At 35.0% G+C, this 27,321-nt stretch overlaps 3 protein-coding genes, 1 long non-coding RNA gene and 1 other non-coding gene across 5 annotated transcripts; 4 read left to right on the forward strand and 1 right to left on the reverse strand.

Annotated features, from left to right (window-relative positions):
• Positions 1-202: 202 nt before the first annotated feature.
• LOC120252892 (serpin-ZXA-like) lies at positions 203-11,561 on the forward strand (the record flags this gene model as incomplete). The annotated part of the gene is made up of 2 exons (XM_039261092.1): positions 203-646; positions 10,656-11,561. Coding segments are annotated over 2 exons (1,224 nt in total), but the record flags the coding sequence as incomplete, so codon positions are not given.
• LOC120252904 lies at positions 1,719-1,857 on the forward strand. The gene has a single exon (XR_005534174.1). It is a non-coding gene; the product is annotated as a small nucleolar RNA Z247 (small nucleolar RNA).
• Positions 11,562-11,776: 215 nt separating the features above from the next.
• On the forward strand, positions 11,777-13,282 carry LOC120252814. The gene is made up of 2 exons (XR_005534144.1): positions 11,777-11,909; positions 13,220-13,282. It is a non-coding gene; the product is annotated as an uncharacterized LOC120252814 (long non-coding RNA).
• A 4,887-nt stretch (positions 13,283-18,169) lies between these two features.
• On the forward strand, positions 18,170-22,011 carry LOC120252874 (putative disease resistance protein At5g47280). The gene is made up of 5 exons (XM_039261073.1): positions 18,170-18,839; positions 19,365-19,759; positions 20,122-20,477; positions 20,582-20,793; positions 21,063-22,011. The coding sequence occupies exons 1-5, from the start codon at positions 18,194-18,196 to the stop codon at positions 21,893-21,895; spliced, it is 2,442 nt and encodes an 813-aa protein (XP_039117007.1). The 5' UTR covers positions 18,170-18,193; the 3' UTR covers positions 21,896-22,011.
• A 1,074-nt stretch (positions 22,012-23,085) lies between these two features.
• LOC120252875 (serine/threonine-protein kinase SAPK10) lies at positions 23,086-27,166 on the reverse strand. Its single transcript, XM_039261074.1, has 9 exons — positions 26,696-27,166; positions 26,070-26,144; positions 25,888-25,989; positions 25,742-25,795; positions 25,569-25,661; positions 24,967-25,059; positions 24,254-24,358; positions 24,080-24,178; positions 23,086-23,720 (listed from the first exon to the last, which is right to left on the reverse strand). Exons 1-9 carry the CDS (start codon positions 26,870-26,872, stop codon positions 23,430-23,432), a joined length of 1,089 nt encoding a protein of 362 aa, XP_039117008.1. The 5' UTR covers positions 26,873-27,166; the 3' UTR covers positions 23,086-23,429.
• Between the last annotated feature and the right edge of the window lie 155 nt (positions 27,167-27,321).

Below are 27,321 nucleotides of genomic sequence, written 5' to 3' on the forward strand. Positions count from 1 at the left end.
TTTTTATAGTTAAAATTATTGAATAATTATCATGCCTGATTTTTACAATTTTATCTGATTTTATTTTATGATTAAAATCAAGATTTTAACAACTTTGCCAATCTGTAAAAGTAAAACAGATAAAGGACTTGCATGTAATTTACTACTATAAAAAATGAATAACTAAAAACTCTTTTATTTTTTTCTTAAACCCTTAACTTCGATCAAACCCCCCAAAAAAATCACAATCGAATCGAAAACCCTAATAATCTTCTTTCGAGAATCATTCATGATCGCGAACCAGACTAGGTTTGCGCTCCGGCTGGCAAACCACGTTGGCGCGGCAGCGGCCTTCGACGGGAGGAACCTCGTCTTCTCGCCGCTCTCTCTCCACGTCATGCTCAGCCTCATTGTCGCTGGATTGAAGGGTCCTACTTGTGACCAGATTCTCCCGGTCCTCGGCTCGGCGAGCCACGGTGAACTTAGCTCCCTCGCGTCCCAGATCGTTTCCGTTGTTCTCTCCGACGCCTCGGCCAGTGGCGGTCCCCGGATCGTCTTCTCCAATGGTGTCTGGGTCGATCGTTCGGTTTCTTTGAAGCCTTCTTTCAAACAGATCGCGTCTGAGACGTATAAGGCCGAGGTCAAGTCCGTCGATTTTCAATCAAATGTGAGATAAATTTTCGCTCTTTCCTCATTCGTTAGTATTGTGATAGCAAAGATGGTGGTTCTTTTTTTATAAATAAAATGAAGTTGTTGTTGTATCTAGAGTTTGAAGTTTAAATTCTAGCAATTTCAGCATGTTATACCCTAATTTTCCTAGTCATAATGAAGTTGTTGTTGTATCTAGGGTTTGAACTTTTAATTCTAGCAATTTCAACATGTTATACCCTAATTTTCCTAGTCATAATGAGGTTGTTGTTGTTGTATCTAGAGTTTGAACTTTTAATTCTAGCAATTTCAGCATTTTATACCCTAATTTTTGTTAAACAAAGTGAACATGCTTGTGAATATCCTCCCTGAAGACTCGTTCTACTGTCATGTTCTTTCAGTTAACAAGTTAGTGGCTAAAATTAAGGATATGTAAAACCTCCATGAAGAGTTCTCACTTGTAACCGTCAATATTAGACTTATATAAAGAACTATAGGACTGTATGGCTGAATGTGTGGAAAACATTAATTTTTTCATGGTATCAAGAGCCTTTATCTCTTAATTCTTCATCATGGCATCCTCCACGAACACAGTAGTTTCCGCATCCACACAAAATTCCACTGTTGGCCTTCTTCCAACACCATCTTTTAGTCATGCCATCAGTGTTAAGTTAAACCGAGAGAATTATCTTATGTGGAAGGCACAGATGATGCCTTATCTCAAAGGGCAATCCCTACTTCAGTTTGTTGATGGTTCATATCCGTGTCCAAAGGATACCATTATTTCCTTGAGTGAAGAAGGGGCATCACAAGAGCCTAATCCAGAGTATCATGCATGGTGCCAGCGTGATCAACAGGTGCTGAGTGCCATTCTATCCTCTCTGTCTGAAGAAAATCTGGCACATGTACTTTTTCTTTCGACTTCAGCCGAAGTATGGAACGCATTGGACAAGATGTTTTCTTCAAGATCAAGAGCAAGAATCATGCAGATTCGTCTCAAACTAACTAATCTGCAGAAGAAGGAAACAACAGCGTCTGATTATTTTCGCCGGGTCAAGAATCTGGTGGACACTCTCTCAGCTATCAGACAACCTCTCCAGGATGAAGAGGTAATTTCATATATGTTGGCAGGTCTAGGATCTGAATTTGATCCTCTGGTTACTTCGATCTCTACCAGAAGTGAGCCAATTACTTTAAATGACCTGTATGCTCATCTGCTAAGCTTTGAAATGAGACTTGAGCATCATAGCTCAGTTCTTCAGATGAATTCCTCTGCAAATATTGTCTCTAGAAATCAAGGTGGAAATTCAAGAGGGAGAGGCCGTGGTAGAGGTGGCAGAGGACCACCTCAAAGTGGCAACAACAATTTCTACAACTCCTCTAGCAACCGTGGAGGAAGAGGCAATTATCAAGGGTCAAGACCCAAATGCCAAGTTTTTGGCAAAGATGGACACTCAGCTCTCAAGTTATCATCGTTTTGACCATTCTTATCAAGATGAGGACACAAATTTTGCTGGTGTAGCTACTACAACATCATACCAAGTTGATCCAAACTGGTACATGGACTCAGGAGCAACAGATCATATCACAAGTGATCTTGATCGACTCACAATCAAGGACAAATATGGAGGAGGAGACCAGGTTCAAGTCGGCAATGGTTTAGGTTTGCATATTTCTCATGTTGGTCATTCTAGTATTCACACTCCTAAAACTACTCTTTTGTTAAACAATGTGCTTCATGTTCCTAAGATTTCCAAACATCTTGTGTCTATCCATAAATTTACTAAAGATAACAATGTTTTCTTGGAACTTCACCCTTACCATTTTGTTGTGAAGGAACAAGCAACGAGGAGAAAACTTTATCAAGGCAAATGTGAAATGTGAAGGAGGGTTGTATCCACTCAAGTTTAGTTACAATGCCCAAAAGACTGCCTTCTTAGGAAATAGAAACTCTCAAGATCTTTGTTAATGCATGCTTCAGTTACTGTAAGACTTTAGCTTTACCAATAAGTCAATGTTCTTCCTTGTTTCCAGTTGTTTTCTGTTCAGTTTTTTTGAGAGTTGTGTAGTGGCTTGTTTTGTGGCTGGTTTTTAGGATATAGTTGTGTCAAATCATGTCCATGTATTTCTTTCTATCAGTCAGTGGTTTTTGTTGTATTTAAGCTGAAGTTAGATTAATGAATTACCATCTTTTCCCAGCAAACTATCCTTGTTCTGTTTTTCTCCTTTAATCCTCCAAGTCTTAAGCTCAAACTTCCAACAAATTGGTACCAGAGCTGTCTTCTTGAGGGACCTGTGAGTAAGAGAAACCCATCTAAACACCTTTCTTTTTCCATGGATTCTGAAACACCCTTCTCATCATTGGCACCACCTGTCTTTAATGGTGAAAATTACCATGTTTGGGCTGCTAGAATGGAAGCTTATTTGGAAGCAAATGATCTCTGGGAAGCTGTTGAGGAGGAGTATGATGTTCCTGAATTGCCAGCAAACCCAACACTGGCACAGATCAAGAATCATAAGGAGAAGAAGGCAAGGAAGTCGAAGGCTAGAGCTATACTGTTTTCTGCTGTGTCACCAGAAATCTTTGTCAGGATCATGACCAAGAAATCTGCATTCAAAGTCTGGAATTTCCTCAAAAGTGAATATGAAGGAGATGAAAGAATCAAAGGGATGCAAGTTCTCAATCTGATCAGGGAATTTGAATTGGTGAAGATGAAGGATTCAGAGACTATCAAAGAGTATTCCAACAGATTACTCAGCATTGCCAACAAAGTAAGATTACTTGGCACTGAATTTCGATTCTAGATTGGTTCGGGAAGGTTCTTGTAACTATTCCCCGAAAGATTTGAAGCCACAATCTCCTCTTTAGAGAATACTAAAGACTTGTCGAAAGTCGATCGGCAGAGTTGTTGATTGCCTTTACGTGCGCAGGAATATAGAAGACTCATGAGGAATGAAGGATCAATAGAAGGGGCATTACTGCAGAAGAGTCCAATCAAGCCAAGTTGGAAAAGGAAAGAAGATCCGAAAAGCAAGAAAGAATGTGCAAGTTCGATTCTCCAAACACTAATGGAGAATCAGAATATGATTTTCCTCCTTGTAGGCATTGTGGAAAGAAGGGTCATGCACCCTTCGAGATCTCGGAGAAGGCCGACGCGTGCAAAGTGTGAAAAAAATGTCAAAAGATGGGGCACCACCGTAAGATTTGTAAGAGCAATATGCAGCAGAGAAATGTGACTCAAGTCAACCTTCAACAGAGAAATGTGGCTCAAGTTGCGGATCGGGAAGAGGAAGAGCAACTTTTTTGTGGCAACTTGTTTTTGCAAACAAATAGTTCTAATGAAAGTGGGAAATGGCTTGTGGATAGTGGTCGCACTCAACCACATGACCTTTGATAGAGATCTCTTCAGGAGTTTGGACACATCATATATCTCCAAGGTGAAAAATTGGCAATGGAGAGTACCTTCTCGTCAAAGGAAAAAGGAATTGTGGCGAGTTGAGAGTTTCTTAGGTACAAAATTAATCAAAGATGTGTTATTTGTACCTGATATCAATCAGAATTTACTGAGTGTTGGTCAACTACTTGAAAGAGGTTTCAAAGTGATCTTTGAGGGCAAGCAGTGCTTAATCAAAGATTCAGATGGTAACGATGTATTCAAAGTAAATATGAAAGGGAAGAGCTTTGAGTTAGATCCTTTGGAGGAGGAGCAAGCAGCATTTTTTACAAAAAAGATGCAGGCTGAAATCTGGCACAAACGGCTTGGCCATTTCCATCATGTTGCAGTGCTGAATATGCAAAAGAAGAAATTGGTTCAAGGGCTACCTCACTTAGAAGCTGAGTTACCAGACTGCAAGGCTTGTCAGTTTGGGAAGCAAGCAAGACTTCCTTTCAAGCAAGCAACCTGGAGAGCTACTGAAAGGTTGAGATTAATCCACACAGACTTGGCTGGACCTCACAGAACTCCTTCACTCAATGGGAGTAAGTATTATATAGTCTTCATTGACGACTATACTCGAATGTGTTGGATTTATTTTTCTCGGGGTTCAAATCGAGTTGCCGGTGTATTCGGAGGTTCAGCAGTGGATAGAAACTCAAAGTGGATGCAAAAATTCGGGCCTTAAGGTCGGGATAATGGCAAGGAGTACAACTCGATAAGTTCAACTGCTTTTTGTGAGAAAAGCGGGAATTGAACATCAATTCACAGCTCCATATACTCCTCAACAAAATGGAGTTAGTGAGAGAAAGAATCGAACAATTATGGAGATGGCCGATGCATGCTTCAGTGAGAAAGACTTGCCAAAGGAATATTGAGGTGAGGTCTGCAAACATCTGCTTTTTGCTCAATAGGCTACCAACCAAGGCAGTGGAAGAAAAGACACCCTTTGAGGCTTGGTATGGTTACAAACCTTCTTTAAAAAACCTCAAAGTATTTGGGTGTTTGTGTTTTGCTTATGTGCCACAGATTAAGAGAGATAAGCTTGATAAGAAGGCGGAAGCTGCAATCTTTGTGGGATATAGCACAGTCACTAAGGCTTACAAAATTTTCCAGCCTCATACTAGGAAAATTCTGATAAGTAGAGATGTGCATTTCATGGAGAATGACAAATGGAATTGGGCAAAAGCAGAACCAACTACATCTCCTCAGTTGAACGAAGAAGAGTTGGTGGATGATGAACCTGTAAGAGGCACAAGATTGCTCTCTGACATTTATCAGAGTTGCAATGTTGCAATCCTTGAACCTGCAGATTTATGGGAAGCTAAAAAGGATCCAAAATGGAGAGCTGCAATGAAGGAGGAGCTTACCATGATTGAAAGAAATCGAGACACGGAAGCTTGTGAAGAGGCCAAAGGAAAAGAAAAAGTAATAGGAATGAAGTGGGTGTTCGTAACTAAAACCGAATGCGGATGGCTCCATTAACAAGCACAAAGCAAGGCTTGTTGTCAAAGGGTATGCTCGGATCTTTGGTGTCGATTTTTGATACATTTGCTCCCGTAGCTAGATTGGATACCATAAGATTGCTACTTGCTATCTACGCACAAAAGGGTGGAAAGTGTACCAACTAGATGTCAAATCTGCATTTTGAATGGTATTCTCGGGGAGGAGATTTATGTCGAGCGACTGAAGGATTTGTTGTTAAAGGGCATGAAAATGAAGTCTATTTACTCAAGAAGGCCTTATATGGCTGAAGCAAGCTCCAAGGGCCCCAGTGCAGACAAAAATTGATGAGCATTTGATGGAGTTGGGTTTCAAAAAGTCTAAGTGAAACAACTCTTTATATCAAAGGTGATGAAATTAATTTTGTTGTGATATCTCTATATGTTGATGATCTCGCGATTACGAGGAAGCAATGTTGAGCTTGTTGAGGAATTTAAAACGGATGTGCAAAGTTCCTTTGAGATGACAAATTTGGGTGAAATGACTTATTTCCTTGGATTGGAGATCAAGCAAAAAAAGAATGAGATCTTCATATGTCAAAAGAAGTACGCATGAAAGGAGATCTTAAAGAAGTTCGGAATGGAGGAATGCAAGAGCATGGCTACTCCTATGTGTCGGAAGGAAAAAGTCGAGCAAGCTTGATGAAAAGTGAAAAGAATTGATGCGAGTCCTCTACAAAAAGCTTGGTTGGTTGTCTCATGTACTTGCGAGCAACTAGGCCCGGATATTTTTGCATCTCTGTAAGTCTATTGTCTAGATTTACAAATTGTGCAACCGAAAACGCATCTTAGAGTCGCAAAAAGGATCATGAGATATGTTAAGGGAACACTAAATTTTTGGCATAAAGTATAATGCAAGCCCGGAGTGTTATTTGCATGGGTATTCGATCGGTGATTGAGCTGGATCTGCGATGATATGAAGAGCACTTGATTACTTGTTTTAATCTTGGATCGGTGTGTTTTTCTCGGTGTTGTAAAAAGCAAGAAATAGTTGCACAATCCAGCAGAGTTGAGTTTATTGCAGCTACATAAATGCGCAAATCAAGCTTTATGGCTAAGGAAAGTCGTGATTGATCTGAATTTGAAGCAAGAAGGATGCATCGAGGTGTTTGTGGACAATCGGGGCTGCAATTTCTATCTCCAACAATCCCTGCTTTTTCATGGGAAAAACCAAGCATTTTAACATCAAGATGTTCTTTTCTTAGAGAAGTGCAAAAAGAAGGGTCTGCATTAGTCTAAAGTATTGCGAGCGATCTTCGCTAGCGATTTGTTCACCAAACCTCTACCAAGAAGCAAGTTTGAGTTCTTAAGGGATAAGCTTGGCATTTGCAGCAACTAAAGCAAGGAGGAGTGTTAATGTATGCTTCAGTTACTGTAAGACTTTAGCTTTACCAATAAGTCAATGTTCTTCCTTGTTTCCAGCTTGTTTTTCTGCTCAGCTTTTTGAGAGTTGTGTAGTGGCTTGTTTTTGTGGCTGGTTTTTTAGGATATAGTTGTGTCAAATCATGTCCATGTATTTCTTTTCTATCAGTCAGTGGTTTTTGTTGTATTTAAGCTGAAGTTAGATTAATGAATTACCATCTTTTCCCAGCAAACTATCCTTGTTCTGTTTTTCTCCTTTAATCCTCCAAGTCTTAAGCTCAAACTTCCAACAATCTTTGGCACCAAAGACTTGGTCATCCCTCAAAATCAGTTGTTCAGCTTGTTCTTCAGCAAAACAATCTTCCTTTTCTTAAGAATGATGATGAAAATGTTTGTAATGCTTGTCAATTAGCTAAAAGTCATCAACCTCCCTACTCCAAGTCTACACATGTTTCTGAAATTCCTCTCCAACTCATCTTTTCAGATGTTTGGGGACCAGCTTTTCAATCCTCTAGTGTTTCAAAGTACTATGTAAGCTTCATTGATGATTATAGCAAATTCACCTGGATCTATCTCTTAAACAACAAATCTGATGTTTAAACCACATTTTTTCAATTCAAAAATCATGTTGAAAGACTTCTAGGCAAGGAAATTAAAAGTGTTCAAATTGACTGGGTGGGGGAGGGGGGGCCAATATCAGAAACTTCATAAGTTCTTTAATCAAATTGGCATTCAACATAAAATCTCTTGTCCTCACACACATCCACAAAATGGTTCAGCGGAAAGAAAACATAGACACATTGTAGAAGTTGGATTAGCACTTTTAGCTCAAGCTTCTCTACCAATTAAATTCTGGGGTGAAGCCTTCCTGACATCTTGCTATCTTATAAATAGAATACCCAGTCGTGTGATCAATAACAAAACTCCTCTAGAACAACTGCTTAGTAAGAAACCTAATTACTCTCTACTTAAAGTTTTTGGTTGTGCTTGTTGGCCAAATCTGAGACCCTACAATGCCCACAAACTTTCATTTAGATCAAAACAATGTGTCTTTATTGGTTACAGTTCTCATCATAAAGGATACAAATGCCTTCACATTGAAAGTGGTAGAGTTTATATTTCCAGAGATGTAATTTTTGATGAAAATGTGTTTCCCTTCACTTCAAAACAACCCACTACTAAACAACAATCTGATTCCTCAACTCTTTTACCCTCTTTTATTAATACTAGCACTATTTCAGAAACTCAACTGCACCCAAACACTGTTCCTTATAATCTCTCTAACTCATCTATTAGCAGTGACCAACTAGAGAATTATGAACAAAACCTTGTCCAGTCTGACTTTTCTCCTGCAGATACTTTAGAATTTTCAACTCCTGGTATATAGCTTCTGAGACAGATTTGGAGCAACAAACAAAATTTCAAACTGAACAAGCACCAAGACACTTAATGAAAACCAGACTAAAAGATAACATTAGAAAACCCAAGATTTTCAGTGATGGCACTGTTTATTCCAGGCACGCACTCATGGCATCTTCTGAACCTTCCACTCATACTAAAGCTCTTCAAGTACCTTGCTGGAGACAAGCCATGGACATTGAGTTTGAAGCTCTTACACAGAATCAAACATGGGATCTGGTTCCCCAGAAGAAGGGTCTTAATCTTATTGATTGCGAGATGGATTTTTCAAACTCAAAAAAAGAGCGTGATGGTTCTATTGATAGATATAAAAGCTAGATTAGTGGCAAAAGGGTTCAAACAAAGGCATGGAGTGGATTATGATGACACATTTAGTCCTGTTGTCAAGTTTTCAACAGCCGGACTAATTCTGTCTCTAGCGATGATCAAGGAACCCGGATAATGAAAATGCATTGATATCCAAAAATGCCTTTTTACATGGGTTTCTGGAAGAAGAAGTATATATGAGGTAGCCTCCAGGGTTTGAAAGTAAAACACAGCCTCATCATGTGTGTAAACTGAAGAAAGCTCTCTACGGACTCAAACAAGCACCCAGAGCTTGGTTTTCACGGTTGAGGACTAAACTGCAAGAATTAGGCTTCGCTCCCTCAAAAACAGACACTTCTCTCTTCATATACAATTAGAATGAAATCATTGTGTATATACTGGTGTATGTAGATGACATCATTATAGTCAGCTCATCAGATGATATGATCAAAACCTTGATTGACAAGTTAAAATTATCATTTCTTGTCAACGATCTTGGTGAACTAAGCTATTTTCTGGGCATCAGTGTCAACAAAACACAAAGGGGAATAGTTTTAAATCAAAGAAAATATATTTCTGAACTACTTCATAAGGCACATATGTCTAATTGCAAGCCCTGTCTTACACCCATGTCGGTTTCTGAGAAGATATCTAGAACCACTGGTACTCCTTTACCAGATGCAGAGATTACTAAAGTGCTGAAGCATTGTTGGTGCCCTTCGATTATCAACCTTAACTAGAACCCAGACATCTCTTTTTTCGTGAACAAAAGTATGTCGAGTACATGCACACGTCCTACGAGAGACTCACTCGGTGTGCGATAAAAAGGATTTTTAAGATATTTTGCATACACTCTCAACTATGGGATAGCAATCAACAAATCTTCCTCAACTTTGATCAGTGCTTTTACTAATTCTGATTGGGCCGGATGTGCAGATGACAGAAGATCTACAGGAGGCTATGCAGTTTTCTTCGGAGAAAATCTTGTATCTTGGAGCTCTAAGAAACAACCCTCACTGATATCAGGTCAAGCACTGAAGCTGAATACAAGGCTCTGGCAAATGCAGCTGCTGAAATAATCTTGTTCCAGTCATTGTTAAAGGAATTGAATATATTTCAGTCAAGATCCCCTGTCCTTTGGTGTGATAATATTGGAGCAACATATCTTTCTGCCAAACCCGTTTTTCATGCCAGAACAAAACACATTGAAGTAGATTTTCATTTTGTAAGAGAAAGAGTTGCTCGAAAACTTCTGGATGTTCGATTCATATCCTCTCAAGATCAACTGGCAGACATTCTGACCAAGCCTCTTTCAGTCCAAGTTTTTCATTCACTTTGCAACAATCTCAATCTGGTATCTACACCATTGAGATTGAAGGGGACTGTTAAACAAAGTGAACATGCTTGTGAATATCCTCCCTGAAGACTCGTTCTACTGTCATGGTCTTTCAGTTAACAAGTTAGTGGCTAAAATTAAGGATATGTAAAACCTCCATGAAGAGTTCTCACTTGTAACCGTCAATATTAGACTTATATAAAGAACTATAGGCCTATATGGCTGAATGTGTGGAAAACATTAATTTTTTCAATTTTCCTAGTCATAATGAAGTTGTTGTTGTATCTAGAGTTTGAAGTTTAAATTCTAGCAATTTCAGCATTTTATACCCTAATTTTCCTAGTCATGGATCTGGACATGTTGTGAGGAACTATGATTAATGTGTGAATTTAGCTAGGCAGCCAATTGAAATTCTTGAATTTGAGTTATATGAGTGATATAAGATATTCTCTAAGAACCAAAGTGGAAATCTTTGAAAATAATGTGCTTTTTGTGCTTAGAAATGATTAAGGGTTTCAGCGCATAACATTTATTACATTATATTGTATACTCAGAATGTTGATGATTGTGAAAATTTCCTGTGTTTGCTGTTTTACATGGCTGTTAATCTTCCAAAATGTTTCTTGATAGTGGTCTTAAAATGAAGTTGGGTTCATATTGTTTCTGTAGGCTGATCAAGTTGCAAAAGAAGTTAACTCTTGGGTTAAGAATTTGACATCTGGACTCATCAAAGAGCTTCTTCCTTCTGGGTCTGTTGATCACAATACAAGATTGATCTTTGGCAATGCACTTTATTTTAAAGGGTTGTGGGATAAGAAATTTGATGCAACTGAAACCACCGACTCTGAATTCCATCTGCTCGATGGTAGCTCTGTACAAGTACCTTTTATGACCTCTGAAGGTAAACAACTTCTCTCCGCCCACGTTGGTTTTAAAGTCCTCGGGCTTCCTTACAAAGAAGGTGTTGATGGGAGGCAATTTTCTATGTATTTATTTCTTCCTGATGCACAAGATGGTTTATGGAGTTTATTAGAGAAATTAAAAGATCTTGGGTCATTGGATCATTATCTTCCAGCTCGAAAGGTTGCTGTAGGTGATTTTAAGATTCCAAGGTTCAAGGTCTCATTTGGATTTGAAGCATCCAAAGTTTTAAAAGCTTTGGGCCTGGAGTTGCTTTTCTCAAAAAACTGTGATCTGTCTGAGATGGTGGACTCACCCACTGGCCAAAATCTATATGTTCCATCAGTTATCCACAAATCCTTTATTGAAGTAAATGAGGAAGGAACTGAAGCTGCTGCTGCAACTGCTTTAATGTGTGGGTCATCATCGCCCATGTATCTGCGTCCGCTGGATTTTGTTGCTGATCATCCCTTCCTATTTTTAATCAGAGAAGACATGACAGGAGTTGTCCTGTTCGTTGGGCATGTTATAAATCCTCTATTGGTTTGATAAATGTCTCTGGTGAACAATTTTGCAGTTGTAGAGCTATGGTTTAGGGGAATGTTATCTTAATACTGTAAACATGTTTGCAAGTTGCAACTACTCATTGTGACAAGTAAATGTTTGGTTAGTTTATATTGGCCCATGCTTTTTCTAACTGATGGACAGGTTTATTTCATCTTGATCACCTTCCCGAACGGTATGACAGACTTTAGAAACGTCCATATCTTCATTTTCCTTATCAGAATGAATGAAATGAAGTGTAAACGCTTGTCTTGTGTCAGATGTAAGTTTCACTCATTCATGGTTCTCAATCTTGTTGCTTTCCTTCCAGCGTGAAGAATAAATGGTTGGTTTGCTGTAATTGTATACCATGCTGTGTGCTTTTTCAGTTTTTCTAACCCATGGACAGGATTAAGGGAGATGTCAACATTTCTCTCAGAGCAAATGAAATGAAGTGTGAAAGCTTGTCATGTCTCACATGTAAGTTTTCGCTCCTACATTATTCTCAATATCAATGTTGTTGCTCTTGAATTGCCGTTCTTATGTATCAACTACTCAATATAGCCTATCATTTTCATTGTTTAATTAGGCCCATCTTATCACTTGGTTTATGTGACACCTTTGGTCATGAAATGGAGTCTATTATTAAATGAGATTTTAAGACATGTAGTACGTAAAACCATACACCTTTTATTTTTGCATATTGGGAATAGTAATTCTGGAAGGTTTTCAGTGTCATCAATCATGTGTGAAATTTATCCATTGACCTACAGTGACAAGTCCTAACAGATTGAACACAATTTCCTCAAGGAATTTGGGTTTCACCTTTTTAGCAACTTTAAATTGAATATATATAGCAACTTTAATTGAATATATTTTCTTGAAGATTTTCAGCTTTGTCAATCACCCTTGAAATTCGTTGCAGTAAATCTGAAGACAAGCTTTATACGAAATAAAAAAATAGAGATAGTGTGAGAGAGTAATTAATTGACCAACAGTGACAGGTCCTATTACATTAATATTGCCTTTGCAAGTCATGAGTAATGTGAATGCTTGGACTTTTTATGCTTTTGAATAGGAAACACAATGTTTTAGCTTGTTATTGACTGCAATTCAATCTGTTTACTTGATATTTTCTAGTTTCATCACTTTTCAAATTCATTGCATGAAAAATTCACACAGAGAAATTTATCCATTGATTAACAGTGACAAGTCCTTGTATATTGTGCTGATGCTTAACATTTATTCTTGAATATCAAATACTCTGGTTTAGCTTGTTAGCAATTGTAACTCAATCTATTGACCTGAAAGTTTTCAGTTTTGTTAATTTACACTTCAAATTCATTGCAGTAAGTCCAAATATGATCACTACATATGGAATTAGAGGTAGACATACACACAGAAATTTCTTCAATGACCAACACTGATAAGTCCTAGCATATTAAGAAGTGTCTTTGCTTGTTGACTAATATGAATGATTTACTTCTTCAGTCTTGAATATCAGACACCCTTCCATTTGAGTTATTCTCTTATGAGACATACTTCAAACTCATTACAGCAAATGCAAAGCTGAGCACTCTTTGTTATTATCTCTTTAGCAGCAGTTATTCAATCTATTTATCTGAAGTTCTTCAGTTTCATGAATCAAACTTCAAATTCATTAGTTAAACATAAAGAGTAGCAGTAAATAGTGATCTGTGAATTCATGAGTATCAAACACTGTATTATTATCTTGTTACTGTCAGTAATTTTATCTACTGTTTCATGAATCAAACTTCAACGTCTTCCAGATGAACTTGGACTTTGACTGTTGAAGAAGATGGGCCAAGGCTGCTGTTAGTGTGACCACAAAATGCAAAAATCAATTCTAAGATAAATTGTGAGATGATTTATATGATTGTGATGTGTACCCAACCAAGAAGACTTTTAGGTAATGTTTCTCTTTCATTGTTATGAATCATATGGTTTCTTGTTTGTCATGTGGTCCTGGTTTTCAAATGGAATATGCTTCTTGTTAGCATTTGTAAAAATCATATGATCTTTATCAATCTTATCATTTTTGTAAGTGTGTTATCTTTTTCTTTGCTATTAAATTTTATGCTTGATTCAATGTTACATAGGGTTGCAACATTCTTGTTGTTCATAATGACTTCTTTTTGTTTGTTTGTTTCTTTCTTTTTTTTTTGGTCAAAATTATTTTCATGCTTTGGTTGAAAGTGTTGACCTGCTCACTTAAATTTGGGGCAATTTTTTCTTGTTGTTATTGTTATTTAAATTAATTAATTTAGTTTTTGGTGAATATTTATTTGGGTTGATCTGTAAAATTCTATAGTGAGAATTCACTAAATATAGATAATTAATTAAACCATAAAAAAAAATTTAAAAAAAGATTTTTTTAAGATATTAAACTTTAAAAAAAAAAAAAACTAGTAATGTTTTTATTACCAAAAGGCCACTGATAAAACCACACTTTCACTGTTTATTTTATGTATAACAATAAAGCATTATTTTTCCTTATTATTTTTTTTTTAACTTTAATCTGTTATTTTCTTGGACATTGTTAGGGTGATTTTATGATATTAGTGTATTAATTTACTAATAAATTTTGATTCTACTTTTATATATCTTTGTGATAATTTCATAATTTAAAAGCAATTCCAGGTATACACATCTAAAAATTTATTAAAAAAAAATCATAAAAATACTTGTGCATTTATAAAGAAAATATTTCCATATATACACATCCAAATACGTATAAAAAATCATTTATGTATTTATAAATTATCCATCCAAATACCAAACCACTTAAAAAATTATTAATTATTTATTTATTTATTTATTTATTTATCAAAAAGGGAATAATATTATGACAATTGATCATGTGTGAATAGTGAATATATTCTCTCCGTTCTTTTTTATTTGTCACAAATTTATGTTTTTTTTATCAGTCATTTTTTAACATAAAAAAATATTTATTATTATTATTATTCAAAATTATCTAAATATGAAAAAAAAAATGTGAAGATATAAATTAGGGATAATTTTGAAAAGATAACTAATTTTTATAAAATTTTATGAAATAATAAAAAATTTTGTATGAGATTCGATTAATCACGATAAATAAAAAGAAGCAGAGGAGTATCACCGAAACCACCCAATTCAAGTAGTTAAAAGTTCAAATTTAGTGCGTGAGAGAGAGTTTGAACTCATGTAAAAATATTAACTCTGGATTCTTAGATTGGCCTAATAACTCAAGGCAGTGATACCTGAAACATTGACTCAAAACCAGTGAAACATTAACTCAAAACACGCCCATTAAATTACAAAAGGATTTATTCCCTTTTGTAAAAGTAAAAGAATAAAAATAAATAAGTCTTTGTCTCCTTCATGCAGGGCATAGATAGGCCCTTGTCAACAAACTTAATGGTGAATCAAATGTACATCCATGATCTATACCTTCCAAAACAATTGAGACTTGCTTGCAATTCCCTTTTTTGACTTCTTATTTAGACGTGGTAGACTTGAATACGCCTATAATAATAATAATAATAATAATGCCATTTCCTTTTTTTTTCTCTCTCTCTTATTTTATTCATTTTTTTTTATCTTCAATTCATCATTTTTTAGTAGTGAGGTGACGGAGGATTTTGATTTATTTTCTATATACAAAAATTTGAACTCGAAAAAGCATTTATTTAAGTGACTCAAACATCTCTTAGTTAAATTAATTATATTTATTTAATAAAATAAGGTTTTGAAAAAATGAAAAAAATTATTTATATTCGCCTGACAAATATAATATTTATTTATATATCTAATAAATTATTTGTATTTGTTTATATATATTTTTTACTAAAAAAAATTAACTTAAAAAATTATATTAAAGAAAGTGAACTCTTATTTATCATTTTTTTTAATACTCAAAAAAATGAAAAAAAAATCAAACAATGACCCTATAATAAAATACTTGGTATTGCATTTGTCCTTATATTTAAAAAGTCAAGAGTTTGAATTCTACTCGTGGTTTGTACACATTTTTTTATTAAAAATAAAATAAAAAATAAATAGATCAAACAAGGATTAATCTATATTTTTCTGATTTTATAAATTAATATTTAATTATAAAAAATATATAAGGAAATAAATTGTCCTTATGGGAATATCCAATTTTATAGAGGTATGCAAGCAATTTTCTTCATCTACTTATAATAATAATAATAATAATAATAATAATTGTCTTTATCATTCATTATTCATATATATTCTATAATATTAATGGCATCACCACCTCTTTATTCCTCTTTCAATTTTAAACATGTGAAAGTAATTCTGTAATATATATATATATATATATATATATATATATATATATATATATATATATATATATATATATATATATATATATATATATGTTTGATGACTTTATAAAATTGTATGAAAATAAATTAAAACATTGAATTAAACCCAATAAATAAGTACCGCATGCGTGCCCCAAAACAATCAAATTTATTTATACTAGTATGCATGCCATCACTAATGTTGCGGGCTTTAAAAAAATTTTGTATTTTATATTTATTTTAATAAAAAAAAGTCTAGATATATGTATGAGTACGGATCATAAATTTAAAATTTATAAACATTCGTATGATCAGCTATTGGATTAATTTAGTACCGTTTAACTAAAAATAAAATCCAGTAGAACATATCAACCCGTGGGAGATGGTACCATTCTCCTGGTATCATTTATTCAATTGTTCATCCAATCTTTCTTCCTATCGCTCTCATTCTCACTCTCTCACTAGCTTTTAAAAATATAAGAAGTCTCCATCACTATATATATATAGCAATAATTTTATTGCATATTAATCAGTTGGTTTTTTTTTTATTACAACTCATTTATTACAATATATACATTATGTAGTATACTATAATATTATATTATACTAATATAGCATACATATAGTTATTACTCTTATGTAATTTATTAATTATCTATAAATACTATTAAAGTAGATGTATAATCTACTCCAAGAGCGTTTTAAAGAATAATTTTAATTTTTTTTTAATAATATTTAAATTTTTATTTATATTACTTATAATATTAATAATTGAAAAACATTATTGAAATCCAAAGTATAAAATAGTTTCTATAGTAGGAGTTGTTTAATTATATTATTTAATATATGATATTGCTTCAAAACTCCTCACAAAATTTTAAAATCTCCGATGCGAAGTAGGGGAAAATGCCTAGTATATTTAATTGTAAGTGTATGTCTAATATACTAAATTTATGGTATATATATATTAGTATTACTATGTAGTATATATTAGTTTAATTAACTATTTATTCTATTAATATTTATATGTGTTTAATAAACCAATTTTAAAAGAAATTGATGTACCAATGTATGTAAATAATCAGATTTGCTAGGGGTATATATGTTAAAAAAATTTAAAGAAAAAAAAAACTCAACAATTGGCGAACCAATAGGAGATGGGCAATTGTCCATCTGAGAAAAGAGTTTAGAAATTGAGATTTTTAGGGGGATAAGATTAACATATAGAGTATATATATATATATATATATACATGCATATTATTTACAATATAAAAAACTCTATTTGTTACTTAATGGTCCAAAATCAATGGATTTTCTCAAAAAGATGTTGTTTTACATCAACTACTTTTATATTTAATTAAATAATAAAAATTATAAAAATAAATAATAATAATAATAATAATTTTAAATTCATATTTTACATTAAAATATTTAAATTTATTTTTTTTTATAAACCATAAAACACTCTATGCAAAAGACCTAATATTAGTATACTAACCCGCCATTAGTACTTTCATAATGCTATTTTTTAATATTATATTTTTAAATAAAAAAAATAAAATCAATATTTTTATATAATATATATAATTAAAAAAATTCAATTAATTTTCAACCACCTTCACAAGGATAATATATATAGGGTGAGCCTAGATAAGAAATCTAAGGACGATTGTAGAACAACTATTGTATTCAAATCCAACAGCTACACATTACTCACACACACCTATCATATACAATATATCATCTATATATCATCTACACTATCCTATGTGATTAACAATATACAACCCACCTAACCCATTAACCACAAATACAAGGGGTATTGTTTATTTTTATTTTTATTTTGTCTATCTCTTTCTTCTTTATTTTCTTTATTTTTTTTTTCTTTTTTCAAATGTTCTACAAAACTCCTAAGTTAATATTTTATATATAATTATATATATATATATATATATATATAAGAAAAGGTATTCTGCAGACTCCGTAGTTGGTAACAAATTTTTTTTTTAATTTCTGTTAAATATTAGTAGAAATAGAGTTCAACAATTATGATTTATTTAGTTACTATACAACTAATAGATTATTTAATGGCTTAAATAAAAATACTGTATATTATTTATAAATACAATATTTTAAACATTGTTCATCTCACTTTTAACTGTACAGTAATACAATAAGTCTAAATCAACGCACATAGATTCATTCACACAGGATTGATCCTGTATATATTTATATATATATACAATTATGTATTTCCTGAGGCTATTTAAAAAAAATCAAAAAAAAAAAAAAACGTTTCCTTAATTGGAAACGGGTTCCCTTAAGTATTTTGAAAAGACTAAAATACCCTTCAAGGCTCTCTATTTCATCTCCATTCGCGCGTCGATGAAGATGACGACGAAGAAGCACAAAGAACGCAGCAATGGACAACTTCTTCGCCGGCGAGATCGCGACGGAGCTCGTCAAGGAGCTCATCAAGGTCATCCGGCATGCTTATCTCTGCCGTCCCTCTGCCGAGCAGCTCAAGCGCTCCGTCGATGCCCTCCTTCCCATCGTCAACGAGATACGATACTCCGGCGTGGAGCTCCCCCAAGCACGCCAGAACCAGCTTTCAGACCTCGCTGAGAAACTCCGCCTTGGCCTGGAGCTTGCACGCAAGGCCGCCGACTCACCGCGCTGGAACGTCTACCGCTCTATCCAGCTCTCTCGCCGCATGGAGCGTGTTGATCGGTGGATCTCGAAGTGGGTTGATCGGCAGATGCCGGCTCATGTGCTTGCTGATGTGCATCATCTTCGTGTGGACTCGTTGGCGAGGTTGGATCGGATTGAGAGGAAGATTGATGAAGGGAGTGCGATGGGGAGGAGGATGGTGGTGGAGATGATGGAGGGATTGGAGTTGGGTGGAGGGGAGGAGGTGGTGGGCGTGGGGATTAAGGTTGGGAGGGAGAGAGTGAAGGAGATGCTGATCAATGGCGACGATGCGCGCGTGGTTGTTGGGATTTGCGGGATGGCGGGCAGTGGAAAGACTACTTTGGCGAAGGAGCTCTGCAAGGATCCTCAGATTCGAAGTAAGCTCTGATTCCTTTCAGATTTTTTAGGATTTGGGTTTAAATTAATCATCTTTTTTCGGAAAATTTCTCATAAAAAGAGCTCTTTTTTTTTTATAGAGCTTTTGCAAATTGATTGGGGGTTTGTATCCATGCCCTCAAATTTCTTGATGAAATTTTTCAGGGAACACATGAACAATTCTTCAGATGGATTTTTGTTGAGAATTATATATCTTATTTGATTTGATTATTTGAAATCAAAGCCTTCAGTTGTTGTTGAATACTTGACTTTATTGTCCAGTTATTTTCCACTTTCGCTGTCAAAATACTTTAGCAAGCAATTATTGTTTGAGTTCTGTTTGTTTCTTTTCTTTAAATTCTTTATTGATGTTTGCAGCATTTGAATTCTTAGTATCACAATATAGAATTCACAAATGGAAATGTTTGACCAATCAGTATTCATGGATTACCTCTGCAATGTGTTACATATGTTTGAAAAGTCTTTTTTTTTTTCTTCTTCTGATCTTTTAATATTTATTTTTTTAGATCACTTTAGTGGTGGAATTTTGTTCGAGACGGTATCTCAATCTCCGAATTTAGAGAACTTGAAATTCAAGCTGTGGGAAAAGATCACTGGGAATATTGTTCGTGGGGCTTATGATGAGATTCCTCAATGGCAGATAGTGTTGCAGCCAAGACTGAAAGCTCCGGTTCTCGTTGTATTGGACGATGTATGGACTCCATCTGAGCTTGAAGAGCTTATTTTTAAAGTGCCTGGATGCAAGACACTTGTTGTATCAAGGTTCAAATTCCCTACAATATTCACTGACACTTATGAAATGGAATTGCTAGGAGAAGAAGAGGCCTTATCCCTTTTCTGTTCTTCAGCTTTCGACCAGCAGTCAATTCCGCCAACTGCTGATAAAAAGTTGGTGAAACAGGTATTGTCACTTGATCTACATTGATAAATGGTTTCATTTAGTCTCTTGCTAGAGCTTGAACAGATGAAGATTATATAATTCACAATAAGGGAAGTTATGGAAAAATATTCCTGATGTATTTGCAGTTTCGAAGCTCATTTCATATGATTTATTTAGTCATGAAGGCCACTTCATACACTAGTCTACTTTGGCAACTTTCTTGATTCTGCTCAGTTTGGTAAATAACAACAACATTGGATCTTTATTTAAATAATTAAACTTTCATAGTTTTCAAGGTTCGGGTCATTTTTTTATTTTAATATTCGTGTCCATTGCATCAGATAAAGTCCTTGTTTGAATTCTGATCTTTATTTATACAACAGGTTGTTGAAGAATGTAAAGGCCTTCCTCTAGCTTTAAAAGTGATTGGAGCTTCACTCCGTGGGCAGCCCCCAAAGATTTGGGCAAGTGCAAAGAATAGACTATCTCGAGGAGAAGCCATATCCGACTCCCACGAGAATAAATTACTTGAAAGGATGGAGTTAAGCATTCAGTGTCTTTCACACAAGGTCAAGGAGTGTTTTCTTGATCTGGGTTCCTTTCCAGAAGACAAGAAGATTCCTCTTGATGTACTAATTAACATATGGATGGAGATCCATGATCTTGAAGAAGTAGATGCCTATGCTATCTTAGTCGAACTCTCCAATAAAAACCTACTTACCCTGGTGAAAGATGCACAGTATGTTGTCTGAATCAGTCTGATGAACAACCTTGCTAATAAAAGTTCAATGTTCATCACAACACAAAGTAATTCTTTGTTTTTATCTTTTGTGATCTATTCAGGAGCAGAGCTGGAGACATCTATAGCAGTTACAATGAGCTTTCTGTCACTCAGCATGATGTTTTGAGGGACCTGGTTCTTCACATTAGCAGTCGGGAGTCTTTGAACAGTCGAAAAAGATTGAACATGCCAAGGAAAGAAGACAGACTTCCAAAGGATTGGGAAAGGAACAATGATCAACAGTTTGATGCACAGATTGTTTCAATTCATACAGGTATGCTTATCCCGTGCTATTATGTCTCATATACATTTCTGTTTAACATTCGTTTCCAATACTTCTTATGTGGTTTTAGTTAGTTTTTTACTCCTTTATGTATCACTCTCTGCTAATTGAAAGTCATTGATGAAGCTTGAAAGTTGACAATTTCTGATTTATAGACAAATTACCATTGGTTCTAATAACATCCATTGCTCCCCTTTGATGCTGTCAGATGTGTGTAGCAAATATATGGCAACTTTAGACTGAGCTTGTTTTTATTTCAGGTGAAATGAAAGAATGTGATTGGTTCAACATGCACTTTCCAAAGGCTGAAGTTCTTATTCTAAACTTCTCCTCATCCGAATATTTCCTGCCTCCGTTTATCAAGACAATGCCAAAGCTGAAAGTTCTAGTGTTGATCAACTATGGACTCTCGAGCACAAAGCTTCACAATCTTACCGTATTTGAATCCATAAATAACTTGACAAGCGTTTGGTTCGAGAAGATAACCATCCCTCCTCTGCCAAGAACCACAATTCCCTTGCAAAACTTAATGAAAGTCTCTCTAGTCCTATGTGAGCTCAAGAACAGCCTCCAAGGTTCGACTGTCCTTCTGCCACTGACATTTCCGTGCATCTCCAACCTCACAATCGATCACTGCATTGATTTAACCGATCTTCCATCCAGCATTTGCGAACTCAATTCTCTTAAGAGCCTCAGCATATCAAACTGCCATGATTTAGAAGAGTTGCCTCATGAGCTCGGAAAACTAAATTCACTTCATATTCTTCGTATATACGCATGCCCGGGTTTGAAGAAGCTCCCGCAATCACTCTGCAAGCTGAAAAGCTTGCAGTATCTTGATATCTCTCAGTGTTTTAACCTCGAAGGCCTCCCCGAAGAATTCGGTTACTTGACAAACTTGGAAAAGATTGATATGAGGGAATGCCCACAAGTGAGCAGTGTACCGAAATCATCGATGTTGTTGAAGTCTCTGGGGAATGTAATATGTGATGAAGAGATATCATTGTTATGGAAAGAAGCAGAGAGGGAGATTCCAGAGCTGCGTGTTCAAGTTGTAGAAGAATGTTTCAATTTAGATTGGCTTGTAGAGTGAAGTGAAATAAGAGATTTCTCATTGAAATGCTTGTTCACTTGTATGTTTGGAATAACTACTGTGAATATGTTTTTAATGCTAGTTCTAATGGGCCAAATTAGAACTTTAGGTTTTCACACCTTCCTTTCCTTTTCTTTATTTATTTATTTAATTAATTTTCTTTTGGGTTAAAGGCCTGTTTTTTATTTTGTTTTAAGTTAACTTTACCCAGAAAAAAAAATCATTGGTGATTGAAAATGATTAAACAGAAAGAGAGAAAAAAAAATAGTTTGGGGGTTTTTTTTTTTTAAGCATTTTCGGAGACACTTCTCTAACGTTAAACAATTTAACACTTGAGAACCTCTGGCGGTCCAGTGATTTTTCATTAAAATAGTGAATGAACAGTCAAATAATCGAAACTCTTTGAACTTAATAATATGCAAACAGTGTATAATACTATAAAAATATTGTATAATATTGTTCATTTATTGTTTATTAGATTTTTTGTAGAAGGAATCATATTTTTCACCCATTAAAAGTTAAATGGTCAAGAGATTTATCATGATAAAGTTACGGTCCGTGATATATTATTTTGGGCATCTGTAATAGGCCATTATTAACTCACATGATAAATTCTTTGGAAATCATTAAACAATCATAACTAATGCACATTAAACTATCATAACTAATGCACCTTTTTTACAGGGAAAAAAAAAGTAACACATTGAGATGAGTGTTTTTTAAACCAAAATGCTCTAAAAAATTGTATAATCTCTTCTGTTTCTTTGCATCCTTTTTCACTGTAATAATAGAATTTATCATAATTTTATATGAATAAAATGTGGGATCTAGATTTTTTTTAAATCGAAGCCCATATACTATAATTTTATATAAGAAATTTGGAAATAAAATAAATACAACTAATAGCATAATTTAATAAAATTAGAAAAACCAAAATTCAACTAAACATTCAATTGTTTATTTTATTAATAAAAGTGTTTGGGATAGAAATACTTCTAATAGAATGTAAGCATTTAATTTAAAAGTGAATCCAAACAACCCTTGCTTTGGCAAGCCAAATTCTCAATTAAACAGTGTATGGATGAATAAATAATTAAATATTTCTACATAATTAAGATTAGGTCATTCAAAACCCTAATTTTCCTCAAACCTGAACAGAGCCAGAAATTTAAAAATAATAATAATAATAATAATAAACAGAAGGAAAGAAAGACTACATTATAACAGATAATTAACAACAACAACAACAGCAGCAGCAGCAAGAACAACAACAAACCAAGATAGTACAATCACCAGTTTCAAGATACAGAGGCATGCCAATGCAAACAAGTTGTGTGCCTACATACATTACACAGACAATCAACAGAAGGATGTAAACTTAGGGTTTGATTCTTCCAGTTGATGCTCGGAGTATACCTTAGCGTCCAAACAGCTGAATCTTCAATCTTCGCAATTTATCTTAAGTTTGGAATAGCGTCCATTGACAACCACCTTTCCCGATTGTTTTTGATACACCAGCGGAAAACCACAATAGTTACATTGCATATACTATTTCTCCACTGCTATCCACGTCAAGATCAGGGTCAGAATCCAGATCCTCCATGTCGTCATCAAGGTCAAGGTTATCGGTCAAATATGGGTTCAGTGCACGAGTACCAGCTGCAGGTATGGTGGCCTCTGCAATGATCTGCATTATCTCATCGATGCTTTGCATCGGTTGATCAGGCTCCTCATACTGGTTACTCATCATGTTCTCATCCATCAAACCTGCTGGTAGATTCTTCAAAAACCATTCGTGGTTGCGTATGTCAGGAATTGTTATCCTCTGGAAGTTCATGACACATTAAAATGATGTACAAACAAATGTTAGAAGCTAAACAAAGGCATTCGCAAACCTATTTGGTTGATTTCACAAAAATCACACAGAATTAACACGACTTCCAGGACTTTGCATGCTATCTTCCACAGAATCTATTGTTAGTGAGCTGAAGAATTCACAGGATATTATACTCATTAAAATTACCAAAAGAACAAGTGATGATAATTCTTTTCCTAGGATTGAGGGTATGTACGAAAACAAGTGTTAGGACCTTCTGTTTTCTTGTTTTTCTTCTGGAGGGAAACTATTGTCTAGCTTGAATCAAAATAATAAAATAAAAGATGCATGAGAACACAAGTTCTTACCATTAAAGGATTGGCAACAAAAATCTTTGAGATTAGCTGTTGGCACTCAGGAGATATGTGTACATAGTCTGGAATTGAATATTGAACACCCAGGATTCTCTGTTGGAGATGTGCAAGTGGTTAGTTACTTAATATTCCGGGTGCTGTGACGGTAAAAGAAGGGAATGACTTCACCTGTATAGTCTTCCGGAAATTTTTGGGCTCTTCCGGATCCTCGAAAGGGTATGCACCAACTAGCATGACATATAAGGTCACTCCACATGACCATACATCAGCAATCTGCATGCAGTGTAAAAGGTTGACAATATAAGAGAAAAACAATTTACCAAGTAAAAGCCAGGTTGTTAATGCAAGTGAGACGAGCATTTCTCATCTTTATATAAGACAAACCAGTTTTGCAAAACAGAAAAATTACAATGCAATAAACTTAATTTAATGGATAACAATATACTGGCCTTAAGAATGTCAGTTTTTGTAACTCAGATATTACACCAAAGCTCATCTTATAGACTGTTCTTGGTTTTAACATCAATCCCTTTACAAGTAAAAGGTGCTGTTCTTATATCTACAACATGTTTGTGAACGCATGTCCTTCCATCAAATACACAAAGATCATACCAAAATGCTAATGATCCTTGACACTATTCTCAACTTTAAAGTCAAACAAATTAAAAAAAAAAAAAGGAAAACAAAAAAGAGAAGCAACAAACCTGAAATATGCAATTATTAATAACAGCTAACTGCCTTTAAGCAGAAATGTGATATTAATCAATGAACAAAGCTCCAGTGCATAATAAATAAATCAAATATCACATACAAAGAGACATACAAAGAGCAAATAAGATCAAAGAAGACACAGGATTAAATGTACGTTGTAAATTAGCTACCTTGCCATCATATTCCTTCTTGAGTAACACTTCAGGCGCAATGTATGCAGGAGTTCCAACAGTTGACTTTGGTTGAGAATGCAGAACAGATGACTGAAAAATACAAGTCAGGTGTCACAACATAAAAAGAAATAGCTACAGACAAACAAACAAGAAGGTGAACTGAAGTTAATTTATCGAGCATTTAAAATATTTCAGAAGAAAAACATCAAATGATAACAGTACATAATTACTTAAGGTGCCACAAAAATCAGCATAACTTATGCACATAATGAATTTGCCGCTATGTTCATAGGCCACATCAAGCCCAAACCCTGATTGCGTAAAGGTCAAAATGCCTTTCCAGGGATTCTACCAAATTCACCCATTTCAAATTGTGGAGAACTGCGAGTTCAATCACTCACATGGTGGAACCAGTGTGTTTTCTGACTTCACTCAGCAAAACGAAACATAAATTCATGTCTGAATTGTAGAGATACTATGCAAGTTCAATCACTCACATGGCGGAACTAATGTGTTTTTTTGGCTTCAGTCATAATAAAAGAGACAAAAATTCGTGTCTGAATTGTAGAGATACTATTAACAGAAGCGCCAATTGTTACCTTAGAATAGCCAAAATCACATATCTTCAGACGAGGCGCCGCGCTTCCATCCAGTAAAGTGTTCTCCAGCTTTAAGTCACGATGGCATACTTGCTGGACAACAAAAACAACACCAGCCAATTCAACCATTGAAACCTAAAAGTAACAACTGCAAAAGGGTCTCAATCACCCACCATTGAATGACAGTAGCTGACACCCGATATAAGTTGTTGAAAAAAGAAACGTGCCTGCAGGAAAAAACAAGTGGAAATGACTCCAACAACAAGTAATATTTTAGAGATAAGCAACAAAAATTTGATCAAAGGATCAAGTAAGTGACCTCATCCTCACTGAAGCGGCCAGCATTGCAAATGCGCTCAAAAAGTTCACCCCCAGAAGCATACTCCATAACAATTGCCAGATGGGTAGGAGTTAATATAACCTATAAATATAATTAGAGCACATTATTTATTAGACACCAGAAGTATCATACTTTATCAGATTAGAATCATTGAAGCTCACCTCTTTGAACCTAATAATATTAGGGTGCCTCAACGATCTGTGGTTGATAATTTCTCGTTGGACGTTTTCATCAATCTGTCATCCACATGACAGATATTATTTTTCAGTAATCAAACACAAATAACAGCAGAATCTACTATGAACACAAAATATTCTAGCAATCTTTTCCTAAAGTTTCCAGTGACCCACCACACTATTCAGTTCATTCTAATTTCATCAGAAATCCAATGTCAAACCTATTCCAAGCATTAAGCATCCATCACCATGCACTGCCATATCAGCCGGAACAGTTTGTAGATAGTGTACTCCAATACAATATCAAAACCAAGAAGAAAAATACACACGTACATCGTCCATGGCACTACAACTTACAAATAGAATCAATTCCTTTTTTTTCCATAAAAGTGTAAAAATTTCTACTAGGCCAACTAAGAAAAATTTCAAATTGAATCAACTTCCAAAAAAAAAATTGCATTTTTAAAAAATCATAGAAATGAAAGACACACTTCATGAAAGAAAGAAAGAAAGAAGCTTCCTTTCTCCATCCAAAGCAAGTCAAAAGTCATCTCTTTCTAATGATATCCAAGAATTCAATACTAAAACTTCATCAAAAATAGATAACAAACCTTCTCGCCCCTCTCAATATACTTCACAGCAACGAGATCACCCGACTGCTTGTCCCGCATCAACCTGGCGATCCCGAAGTTCCCAGACCCAATATCCTTCACCAGCTCATACCGATCACTGTCGTGCATTATCGGCATATCCATTCCCGGCCCAACAGTCAGCGCCGACCGATCCATGCTCCCCAATGGTTCGCTTCTTTACATCAAACCCCTAAAACCAAGACCAAATACTCAGCTCCGGCCGTGGCCGCGACGTGGCGCGACGCTGCCCGTGAAGTTTTGGATCGGCGGGAAGCCCGTGAGGAGAGGGATCTCAGCGATGGAGGTTGGATTGAGGTCGAGATCTGTCCATTCGTGAGCTTTATCTAGGGTTAGGGTTTTGGGGATTCGAGGATGAGGAGTTGAAGAAGATGGGGACGAGCTCTTGCTCGTGACCTGCTTCTTTTTTTTCTCTTGCTTTTTTTTTTTAAATTAAAAAATTAAAAAAACGTTATTTATGAAGAAAAGGAACCTGTTTTTTTTTGCATATAAACCCCTGCAGTCTTTATAATTTCATAAAAACTCTTATATTTATAAAAAAAATAATATTTCATTTTTTTAAAGCAAAAAAAATCGTTATTATATAT

The sequence above is a fragment of the Dioscorea cayenensis genome, chromosome 24 (genome assembly GCF_009730915.1).
Source record: "Dioscorea cayenensis subsp. rotundata cultivar TDr96_F1 chromosome 24, TDr96_F1_v2_PseudoChromosome.rev07_lg8_w22 25.fasta, whole genome shotgun sequence".
Classification (NCBI taxonomy): Eukaryota; Viridiplantae; Streptophyta; class Magnoliopsida; order Dioscoreales; family Dioscoreaceae; genus Dioscorea; species Dioscorea cayenensis.